The sequence below is a fragment of the Anser anser genome (genome assembly GCF_964211835.1).
Source record: "Anser anser genome assembly, chromosome: 2".
NCBI lineage: Eukaryota > Metazoa > Chordata > Aves > Anseriformes > Anatidae > Anser > Anser anser.
In genome coordinates this window covers 101,174,473-101,186,691 of record NC_139721.1, presented here as the reverse complement: position 1 = coordinate 101,186,691, position 12,219 = coordinate 101,174,473, and the positions used below count along the sequence as shown (strand labels likewise).

The 12,219-nt window shown below is 37.9% G+C and overlaps 1 protein-coding gene across 2 annotated transcripts in view; it reads right to left on the bottom strand.

The window, feature by feature from the left end:
* The window catches only part of POU6F2 (POU class 6 homeobox 2), a 328,223-nt gene that overhangs the window by 187,171 nt on the left and 128,833 nt on the right, over positions 1–12,219 (bottom strand). For both annotated transcript variants that reach the window (XM_083823117.1, XM_083823118.1), the window contains exons 3-4: positions 5,200–5,291; positions 4,011–4,239 (exon numbers count right to left, since the gene is read on the bottom strand). In XM_083823117.1, the coding sequence (XP_083679243.1) occupies positions 4,011–4,239; positions 5,200–5,291 (321 nt within the window). The remainder of the gene's footprint in view (positions 1–4,010; positions 4,240–5,199; positions 5,292–12,219) is intronic.

The following is a 12,219-nucleotide window of genomic DNA, read 5'->3' as shown; positions in this document are numbered from 1 at the left end:
AAAACAAAAGCAACAACAAAACTTAAAGAAAACTGATCTGGCAAAGGAGCTGCAGAAATTTAAATTATTCAGCCCAGAAAAATGTTTCCCAAAGTCAGAAAAATGTATATTGATGAACAACCGTTTGGGTGATAAAATGGCAGTGTTTTCTGCATTATTCAGTAAGGACAGGCCAAGAAGCAATGGACTAAAAGCTACAGGTAAGCAACACATCATCCTGTAGGGTAAGCAACACATCATCCTGTAGGGTATCTACCTCCCTTCCCACAACCTCACAATTGCTATTGTGATACCTCCAGATTTTTGCTGTTTAGAAAAAGCACTGCTTTACTCCAGCCATAATTCTAGAAACAGTGAGAGCAAAACAGGTTTGTATGTGTCTGGGAATAGGGATAACAACTTTCTTGGATGGTGTTTAAGCTCTTACCTTCAGTACTTTTAGTGGATTCCAATAAAAATATATGGTTGTTGATTTTATTTGCTTTCATCAAAAGACTGTTGATGGCAAGCCAAAGTTCCATAGCTGAATCTGTAGTATGTTCAGAGATTTCTGTTTACTGTAAAGCAGATGGCTTTATTTTGCCACCAACCCCCTGGCATTTCAGTAAACTGTATTCTTTGCATATTCCTTGTGCATATTAAATTTACTTAATAGGAGCCGATGAAAATGTAAGTGTTCACAGCAAGAATTTACACATTCATCTTACTTCTGTTCACACACATTTGACTTTTTTTTGCTCAGGGAACAGATATGGTGCAGCACTGTGTATGACAAATGACACAGTGTAATGAACAGAGAATAATCAAGCACATATCAAGAAAAATAGTTTTAAAAGAAGCTTACAATTTAAACCTCTCTTCACTTACAGCAACAAAATTCCTATTGACTTAATGGTGGATCAGACCCATACAGCAACTCTACAATTTAACAGAAAAAAAAAAAAGTAAAAAAAAAAAAACTTATTTATAGGTAACTGACAACTGAAGAATAGGTAATTTCACCAAATAAATCATACTGTGAGAGTAATTTTCATATCATTAATCACTCCATTTTACCAATGTCTCAAATTTTTAAAGGAACTCTTGTATTCTCTTTTCAAATAGTTAACATATCTATGATTCCTATCACTGAATGTTTTTTCTCTTTCCGCAAGCAAGTTATTATTTCATCCTATCACCCTAAGGTCTCATACTTACCACCCTGAACCAGAGCTGAAAGTCCCCAAGAAGAAAATCAGTTAAATATATACACACATCACACAAAATTTAGTGGAATTACACCCATTAAAGCATTCCATTAGATCACAGTTTTTCTGAATTCATGCATCATTCAAAAAGTCTTTAGGGTGCCTCATCAATTAAGTGGCAAGGCTAGTTTGGGATGAAGAGTTTCAGAAGTTTACTGATGAGAGAACAAAACTGGAAAAGATTGTGCCCACAGCAGCTTTGGACATCTATGTTTGACTGCACTGAAAATTTAGGGAAAGGAGATGTTACAACAACAAGAGTAATGAGAAAGGTTAGAAAACTGTACGAAAACATGCCCCTCAGTCATCTATGTTGACACTGTCACTATAAGGTTTGAGAGACATGAAAGTCGATGAATATGGTCTGATTTCACACACAGGGCATGAACTACCCAAACTGCCTTGAATACTATGAATACACCTATAAAAGTGCTGGTTACAAAATGGAACACACACGCTATGATTGTCTTTCAAATAACCATGAAACACATGAACCAGAAATCAGTCATTTCAACAGAACTGATGATATCACACAGCTAAAGATATTCTCTAGGAAACGCATTCTCACCAAACTCTTACCTTCATTCACATATGTATTGGGTGGGTAGTGGGCTATATAGCAAGCAAGAGAAGCTTACAACTGTGATTTAGGGCTCTTAAGTCCTATATTAACCAAGTTACTTCGTTTCTTTGTGCATCAGTTCCACTTCCAAATAACGAAGGCAACGGCAATTCCTTTCATCACCTGGATATTGCAAGTGTATATACAAAGTTGTGAGGTGCTTAGAGGAATGGGAGGGGAGGGGAGAGAAGCAGACAAACAGCAAAGCAGCTAACTTAACTCATGGACAGGGAACTGCACCTGATGACCAAGCAAGTCGCTATTTGATCCCATGCTTGTATCTACCAGTAAAGACTACAGAGGAAAGCTTTCTGCCTAATAAAGTCAATGCTTGAAACATTTATTTGGCAGCAGGGTTGCAACTTCTAGCTAGCAATTACATACCTATAGGTAAACTAAAGAGCAAAGGTTGCCTGGCTTAATCCCCACAAGTTTGGTAATGCAGGGTGAATAAATGACGTAAGAACTGCACGAGCTTATGTTTATTTATACTACTACATACACAGCAGACATAACTTGGAGCACTCCAGAGTGGAAGGATACATTTTTATAATGCCTATTTCTTCATTAAGATTTCATCATCCACCTACGCTAAAAAGCCACTTCCCCTTCACTTGGTTATATCTGCTTTTACCCACTCCTGTTCCTGCATTATTTTTTTAATCTTCAGTTCCCTACTTTACATGCACTCTCAAATTTTAAACAAGCAAAATTTGTGCATTAGTGTGTCCTTTTCATCTATGATTTATGAATGACAGGTTCTTCGGTGCAGCTTAATGGTATGAGAGAGACATTATTTTAAACATTAAAGTGAAAACCATTTACAACTATGATAAGAGAGGTCTGTTGACATTAAACTTTAAAACATGCACAAGGTAAAGGCAAGTAGCTGCTCCAACAGGTGAGAGTACTGTGCATGTAGTTCATAAGGGAGTTTGTTCAACACATGAGCTGTCTCTCCCTTTGCTGTTTCACAACTTGTAGGATTTGGTGCTTCAAACCATTCATCAAGTAATCAATAGCAACCATAGCATAATCACCCAAAAACTACTTAGGGTGCAGTGTAGAGCATTCATTTAATAAAATTACCATTTTGTCTGTGGTAAACGCTTCCTACCACTTATGTCAGCAAGAAATAATAAATACATTAATTCACCAAGCAAACAACAACAACAAAAACAAATTGAAGGAGCTAAAGTTTTATGTTGATATTTCTTGCCCACACCTCTACTACTTCCACACTGCACAGTCACTTCCTTACCATCCTCTTCCATTAAAGCTGTACAATTCTCTCGTAATATTTTGGCTAATTCTTATCTAACTATACTTGGTTCAGTTCTGTTCAACAGCATCTGCCTTCTGAGAAGCAACCAAGATAATTAGGACTATTAAATAAATACATCTGTATTTCATAACATATGTGTTTCAATTGAGTACTGTTTCTAACAGCACAGAATGATAGGGGAAAACAGGCACGCAGTGTCTCATAGAACTGCTTTTTCAGTCTGATTTTAGGCTATGAGAATACAGCAAATACCTTAGTGTAGGACTGTTGCAATGACGCACTTTTTGCTTCTGTGGTTTGGCGTCGTGCAACTCCTCCAAACAGTTTGGATGACAGATGGCAGAACCTTATTGATAAAGCAGACCTCCCACAGAAAGTACAAGAATGCATATCCTGGGCTGTAATGGCAGCTAACTGAGGAAGCTCTGATTTTATAATAAAAGGTTTTAAAAAGTGACTTTCATGCAATACTGTGCTTTTAGTTGCCTTTATTCATTCAGCTACTCTAATCAGCAATGGTGAAACAGAGTACTTGTCTTCACGCTGCTATTTGAAATTTTCAACTGAACTGTGAGTAAAGAACATTGATCACTGATGACAGAAAAGGCTAATGAATCATTCAAGTACTTTACAGTACTGACCTAAAGAATGTAAGAATCCAGCCTCCACTCCAGTTTTGTAAAAATGCAAATATCCCTTAAGCATCTCTCAAGTATTCAAAACCAATCCAAGCATTAACTTTCAATAAGTATCAAGAGCAACATTTCATCGGATAAAGAGATTGCTCTGTTTAAAAGAGACAAAGTGACACAAACAGGCAAAAGACTCTACTAGAAAAATGCTGAAGATGACTTACCTTGTAGATTTTGCAATGGCAAAGTCATGATGCCTCCTGCTGCAGCTGCTGCTACCAGCCCTTGGATGTTGGTGAGATTCGCTGTAGGTAGAGTTAGGACCAGTCCTTGTTGGCCCCCCAGCTGCCCAGCCATGTTGAAAGGAATAAGGATCGGCTGATTCAGGGCTGGAGTGCCTCCTGGCATCACCCCTGCTACTGCTGAGGCTAACTGTTGGGCTGTCAGTAATGGCTGTAATGAAACACAGACAGCGCACCTATTTTACTGTGCACAGTATTACACATTAATACTTCTGCTTGGGATCCTTTAGTGTTCCAATATAGACATGCCCTGCCTCCAATATCTTCAAACATACTTTTTTACCAACCCAAAAAGCTTTGACAAACTTGACGGACTGAAGCTGTAAGCCTAACTGCCATGTAGCATCATAGCAATTCCAGTTGAATCTAGACTGGAAAATTCATTACACAGGCACTGAAAATAATTCATGAACACAAGAAGGCCTAACTCAAGTCGGCCTACCAGTATCTAAATGCCAACACTTCACAGGTTTTCCCAGTTGTATGTTGATTGGTAGGAGCTGACTACACTATAGCAACAATTACCAGAAGCTGTGTGGACCAAGCAGTATGCAAGACTGTCCTGTGAAGTGGAAGAACATTAAGTATCTTCTTAGAGTATGGTTGAACTTGGAAAAAACTATGAAGCGATATGGAAAATCTTTTAAAAGGTTGAACAGAGTCGTGCTATTATGCTTACATTTTGCCGTAAAGAAAATAAATATCTGGCATAAAAAATAATGAAATGCCTTTACTAATGCAAGAGCTGTGTGTGACATGCTGAACTGTCAGAGCCAATAAGGTTGCATTAAAATTGCACTAGCTTTTTAATATTAAATCATGACCTGTATTTCAAAAATAACATCTATGAGAAGTTCAAAGATTTTAACCTCCTAAATATGCAAAGCTGCTTACATTTATTTTGGAAAAACATACAAAAAGCTAACCTTTCCAGACAAATACCTTTTAAAACATACAGAAGATACATACATACATGCTCCCTTTTTGTAACACAGAATGCAGCCAAATAGAATCACGTTTTCCACATTATATAGATAAAAGATGATCAATCACAATTACTCACTTTTCATCAAATTGCATGCCCCAATTAGTTTAAAGGAAAGATACTGACCTGAGGTCCAACAGGGAATGCAGGATGGGACTGACTGGGTTGGTGCTGGTCACCTGGGCTTGTATCAGACAGCACTGTGTTTCCTCTGGCCTCTAGAATTCAAAGAGGAGATCATCTTTAATACCAAGCCTGAGGACTGGCACATTATCTTCTACTCTGATGTCACATAACATCAAGCTGAAAATGATATGTTAAAGTGCTTTATCAATAACTCAAGCACTCAAATCACTTATCAGCTGCATAAATTATGCTAACATTCATTCAGACCAGCCAACTCATTCAAGAGATACAAAAATCTGACAGCAGTGAAACTGAAGCTATCATCAACCCAGCTAATGGGAGTTGCATTATACATCAGTTTACATACAGTACATGAGCACTCCGCGTGTGTGGGAACTGCATTTTTTACGCTTAGGTGAGCATCAGCCTTTCTAATTTCTGAAAGCAGAAATTATCTGAAAAACAATCAAGTCGCATATACTTTGTATCTTAATAAAGTTTTCTGTTGCCGCTTAGTGAGGCAGAAAAGGCTATATGATGCACAAGAAAAAGGCTGAGAACAAGTATGCTTTCAAATGACAGCTATTCCCCTTGTTTTCAATATTGTATGTGGGGGAAGAGCAAAATTCTGTGAAACCAAGGCTTTTGAGCATTTATTGAGATGATCAATATCCAACAATCGAACTATATGCTGGGTGATAATGACTTGCTAAGCACAGAACAGAGTCCAGCCCTACTGGATTTTGCTGAAGTCTTCAGAACAGATTTTAAAAGGACAAGAGAAAGGAAAATGTCCTATCTGTTGCAAGAAAGTACCAAGATGTTTTGAAAACTAAGCCCAAATTGTCCACTTCCTCCAAGTGAAGGACTTACATCAATCTACAAACTTTTTCAGCACTGATGGCAGAGTCAGGCCCACGTTTATCTTTGAAGCTGAAAGAATGACAGTGAGTATCAGAAGTAGCTGCACGACTACTATGGTCTTTTACAAAGAAAATCCTGGCAATGACTTCAGGTTTCCTGGTTAGTTACGACAGTTTTTGTTCTTTTTTTTTTCTTTTCTGATGCATGGTTGAAATCCCATTCTAAGTAAGCCTTAACAAGATGCTCTTTTCCACTGTTTGTCCTATGAATAGCAAGTGCAAGACAATTCAGAACCAGTTTATTGGCACGCCATGGTGTGCTAAGGAAAAAAGATATGATTCTGTCATACTTATAAATTTTAAAGAGGGTATTATCAGCTCATTTAAAACAAATTCTTCTGTATATTCTCTAAGGGGACAGACTTATAAATAATGGAAATGTGAAAAAAATACTTTGGCACATTAAGGTACAAATAAAATTGACTGCTACATATTATTCAATTGACTTCTATCTCTACAGCAAGGTGTCAATCATAAGAGCATTTTAGAATGGGATTAAATAATAAGTGTGCAGGGTTACTATGCAGAAATCAGAAAATCTGATTAATTTGTAATATATTTGTGAGGTCTCAAATCAGAAATGGACGTTGCTCTGGGAATACTTACAAACATTCTGTTGAAATATCTGATTTGGAACTAATAAAAACACACAGACTTGCTGACATTTTATAAAGTGAATTCTATAAAAATATGTTTGGCATTTTCATGACCACTCTGATTTAATAATGAGAATAAGATGACCTACTATAACTGGTGAGCACGCCAACAATTGCCTAATAACATGCAAAAAGAAACGCAGTCACTATATTTTTTGTGTTCAATTTACTCATCTGAGTTTCTTAAAAGAAACGTAACTAGTTATGCATGATTCAGTGAAAAACATTTCTTTCAAATGCATTACAATCCTAGTCCTGCTGCCACCCTTAAGACCAAACATAGGTTTTCTTCAGTACAGACTCCTCCTATACACAATAAGGTGCTATGTATAAGGTGCTACTAAACACAATTTTACTTTAGGTAATTTCCACATGATGTTATAGGTTTGGGTTTTTTGTTTTTGTTTTGTGTTTTAATCTTTTCATCACAGCTCATATATAAAGTGATATTAGATCAAAGATTCAACACCAATGTATATATCACTCCCCATTAAGATCAAGTCTTATAAATCAATTTTGTTTATGCAATTTTAAGGCCTAAGATCTCTCTGTGATTTAGTTAGTATTAAAACAAGCTCTTGATAATCTGTCATGTCATTAAATTGCCCTATGAAAGCTTTGGGAGAAGTGCAAATCTGGAGTCAAATATTTACTAGAATTAGATTTAATTGCAGTTACTATACCTTGAGCTCCCAGAAAATAAATAAGAAGTTCCAAATGAATATGCCTTTGCTTTCCTATTTTTAACATGGTACCACCATCCTAAGAACCACTGTTTTCTTTTATCTGTACCCTAAGGATTTTGCAATGTTTCATCTCACAAGCTGTATGTTGTACAACTGGGTTATACAAGATCATAAAGCCAAATTAATTGCACTCCTTTTTTGCATTGCACTAATTGGAATCACTTAGAATTACATTCCTTTCATACGGTCACTCATTACAGATGATATATCTTTTAATTCTGTTGCTTGAACACTCTGCCTCCTTCTTCTAGCTCACTTCCCATGTGATACAGGCATGCCAGTAAAATAGCACACACTTTCACGTGCATGAATGTGGTCTTACATAGCACCCTGTATGAAATTATGCATACCCTATTCTCAGAATGACCTTCTCACTTTTCTCCATACTTTCTGTATTATCCCATAATATATCTCATCTATTCCTCATACACTTAACAAGGTACTTAGTCCCCTCCCAATCTACCTGCTATAACAGTCTCTCAAGAGTCAATATTTTTTTCAAAACATGCAGGAAAATCTGCTTGCTGAGCTGGCAGTAAATACGGAGAAGCAAGAATTTCAGGGTTAAATTCTGCTGCATCACACAGAGTGACAATATTTGTTCCTTACTGTACACTGTCTTCAGCAAGAAGCATAGGTCAAAGCTCCCAGGAAGGCCAAGTACAGCACAAAACCCCACTAAAAGGCTACTTTTCCTTTTCTACCTAATAACGTTAATGGGGTGGATTCCTCTGAGTTCAGAAAATCTGAAGAGCTGGGAGAGCTCTGTCACATGCACTATTTCTGATTCACAGACTCATTGTTACTCAGCCGGAAGAAAAACCTCGTTAAAACCATTGGCCTAACCTAGCAGTGTGTTTGCCCCCACACTATTTTTCCCCTCAGTTTTCCCACCTTTATTTGGTGGCTCATTACTTCCAGATGCTGGAATGACCTCTGCAAGTAAATTATTCCACTGTCCAAATTCCACTCCTTACTAATAAAAATGAGCTGTCAAAACCTAGCCTAGATTTTCCACTTGTCCAGATCCAGGCTGTTACCTCCTGCTGGGCTATCCTCCAATGCTGTACAGCTTTCTACCAGCAAGGGGGATCGTGGCAAGAAACAGAGCTGGGGAGCTACCAGCAGCACCTCCTCTCCTCTCAAGCAGGTTTTGCAAAGTTGGTACTCTCATTACACTTGTGATTGCACCGGTGCACCTGGGGCAGGGAGACAGCAGAAACAGGGCACCCGATCTGAAAGTAGAGGTAATTCTCCATTCACCATTAGCCTAGGTAGGGGGCTAAAATTTTTCTTATAACTGAGCACTGCCATCACAGCCCAAGTCCATGCACTTGCTCAGTACAACCACAGGAACAGACGGGAGTGCTACTGCCATGGTACAGCATGACTGTAGACAAGGCTTTAATATTTAATAAGCAGTATTCATCATATGTGATTCATCATAAATTAATTATAAATTATATAATACATACATTCACCCCTCATCCCACCAAGGGGCAGAGAGGGCATGACATAATAAAAAATTGAAGTGCACTGTAAACATTGTAAAATAACCCTCTTAAAATAAAATATTATTTAAAATAAAGCTAAGTAAAACAAAGGCAACCTTAATCTTCCCTTATCAAAAAATAAAAAAAAATCCCTAAAAGCAAGCAAAAATCTTGTTCAACAATACATAGCTTGAAAATGAGAAAACCACAAGAGGAATATAAGAAGGGAAAAAAATTCCACACCCCAAGGCCTCCAAGCCTCATGTGAAATTACTGCTGTAAATGCACTAGTTATAATAAGGCTTTCCAGTTTACTTTGTTTTGTTTCATACGCATCTTCAGCAACCTAACAGGTAACTTAGCTCCCTATGTCTTTATCTCACGGTGCCCCGCTCCACGAGGGGGGCTCCAGTCCCCCCTTTACAAATGGGCACCTAATGAACTGAGGGATTCGCATCCAGATTCTCAAATCAGCACGGTTTAGGTACCCATATCTCTTCAGCTTTAGTTACATTGTTCAGGAAAGGAGTGTGGGTTGGGTCAAAGCACAACATGCTCGGGGCATCCCTGGCTAGGTGAACCTGCATGCTTTGCACTGCACGTCCCAGCAGCCCTTGGCACACACCATGTCCGATCCTGGCCGGGAACCTGGAACTGACTGCCAAATGTGACTACACTGAGAAGCACTGCAGGAGATGTGATGGCGTGTGTTAAACACCGCCGTCCGGTTCTTTCCTCGACCTCTTGGCTCAGATGCAGAAGCATGCTTGTGCCTGCTCTTGTGCCTCCTCACCTGCTCCTGTGCCTCCTCTCAAACTCTGCTCCAAGTTCCGCTCAATGCCTATGCTTGAACCACAGCATGGGGCTAGCCTCAGCAGATGATCTGGACACAACTAACTTCTTTGTGGTCTTCAAGAAATTAATTCAGAATTAACATGTCTCATCTTTGTACCAGAACCCAGGAGATATTGAGCCATCTCTCTTTAGTGCTCAGGGCTTTGAAAAACAAGCAGGATTAAATTTAATAACACTAGATTTTCAGTAGTCAAAAGAATATGTAAATCCTTCTGGAATACGCATTTAAGCAAAGATTTTAAATGAATCACTATTAATAAAAAGCATAGTGTTGAAAGCAACCGCTCATATTAAAACACTTAGATACATTTCCACAGGCTGACAGTAAATTGCTTGCATCTCTCAGCAACTGTAACTAGAAATCAAGAGTAGACTTCTTTTCTTTCCCATTGAAAATACATTAAAGATACAACTTTAAGAACGAAATCATGAAAGTGAGCATGTGAGCCTGTAAGAAAAAAGTCTTACATTTTTAAAACCAATAAACCCACTCTGAGCTTGGGTTTTCATAGCTGCATTTAAATCACAAGCCATATTATCACGAAAAAATAGACAACTTTTTTAAATAAATGAAATAGTCTGACTGATAAGATTCAAATCATCAGGTGCTGTGTGGAAGTCCATCATCTCTGATTAAAGTAACTCATCTTTTCCTTATATGAACCCTTAATTGTCAGCAATTATACCAGGAGCAATCTTGCTGGCAAAATTTAATAGCTGAAAGAAAAAGATGCAGCTGCTAATGAAAAAAAATGTAACATCCTCTCCAAGCAATCCTCACTCTGCCACAAAGCACCATACTGCAGCTCTTAATTTCACTATTTTTATTTTCCTGCTGCCTCAGAGTTTGGGCATGTAGCAGGAAGCCCTTCCAAATCACCTCATCATTACTAATCAGATTGCTACACAGAATTTCACAAACACATCCAAATTTTACAATACTTGCATGAGATAAAATTCAGATTTTATGCTGAATGTTGTATTTGTTTTACACTGGTATTATCATGTGGTTACGAGAGGAGATATTCCTGTAAGTTTAGCAAAGAAAACCAAGCTCTGAAAGTAAATGAGATTAATGAATCCCTCATTGAAAGGTCTGTATTCAAGCTTGGACTTCTCATATTTAATTTAGTAGCCAGATAGTTGTCTTCTTCCAGCCTGTGACCAAGATGTGGCATATAATTCACTCATCTGGATCGTATCAAACTTCTCTCTATATCAAGTTAACCCACAGATCGGTAAGCAATTCACCTTTTCCTGCTGACCTCTGCTTCTGAGCTGTTATTTTTAGGAAGTGATTTCAGCCTCACAAAGAAAACCAAACAGAAGACCAGGGCTTGTGCAGAGTTACCAGCAGCACCTGGCAACTCTGAAACCTAGCAATGTTACAACTATTGGTACCATTATTTTACTGCTGATCATTTTAGTTAAGACATCCAAGCTTGTTTTCCACAATGTCAATTTTTCTCCTTTGTCTCAATTTACATAACTTAATTCACTCTTAATTCTTCCCTACCTACATACAAAAATCTTCTAGTCCACCTTTTAAAATGTTTGTAGTGTGATAAGGAAACACCATACTGATCTAGCATACTGACACATATGTCAATGCAGTATCTTGTATAGAAAAGCTAAAAATCCTGCCTTTGAAATGGATTGAATTAGACAGCTGAATGAATAGAGCAAATTTGCTTTACTGACTGTATCATTCAGTGCTTAAGTAAGTAAAACCCCACAGTTTTGTACTTATCTGAAACTGCCACACAGTTGCTACAGCAAAGCTACCAAAATCACTGCCGAGCTCAGAATCAGTCTGCCAGCAGTGCACAAACCCTTGCCTTTGCCTGCTCCCTGGGGATATTTCCTCCTAAAGGATCGTTTCCGGCAAGGTTTCCATAAGGTAGTTGAAATGACTGTGCTCATTACCTATATGCATAGAGATATGCTTGTATTTACACACCTGCATCTTTCCGGATAAGGACTGACAACATTAAACCTTCATGACTGTTTATAATGAAAATCAAGCTATTAAAGTGATTCATGCTACAGAGAACTTCTCATGGGCATCCACCAGTTATATTTACTACCAAACAAACAAACAAACAAAAAACTACCAAAGGCACAAAAATCATGGACAATGCAAAATTCCAGCTCTGCCAACCGCCTCAAATTTTCTTTCACGTCTCTATCTTTGCTCTTTTTTCATTGTCTTTTCTTTTCTTCTTTTTCCTTTCTGCAACTGCAAAAAAAAACCTATTGGTGCCTATGTGAATATTCTTCCACTTTAGATACTTCATGTGAGAAAAGGAGCATAGCCACTGCAGAAAAAGTGAAGGAATATAATTGC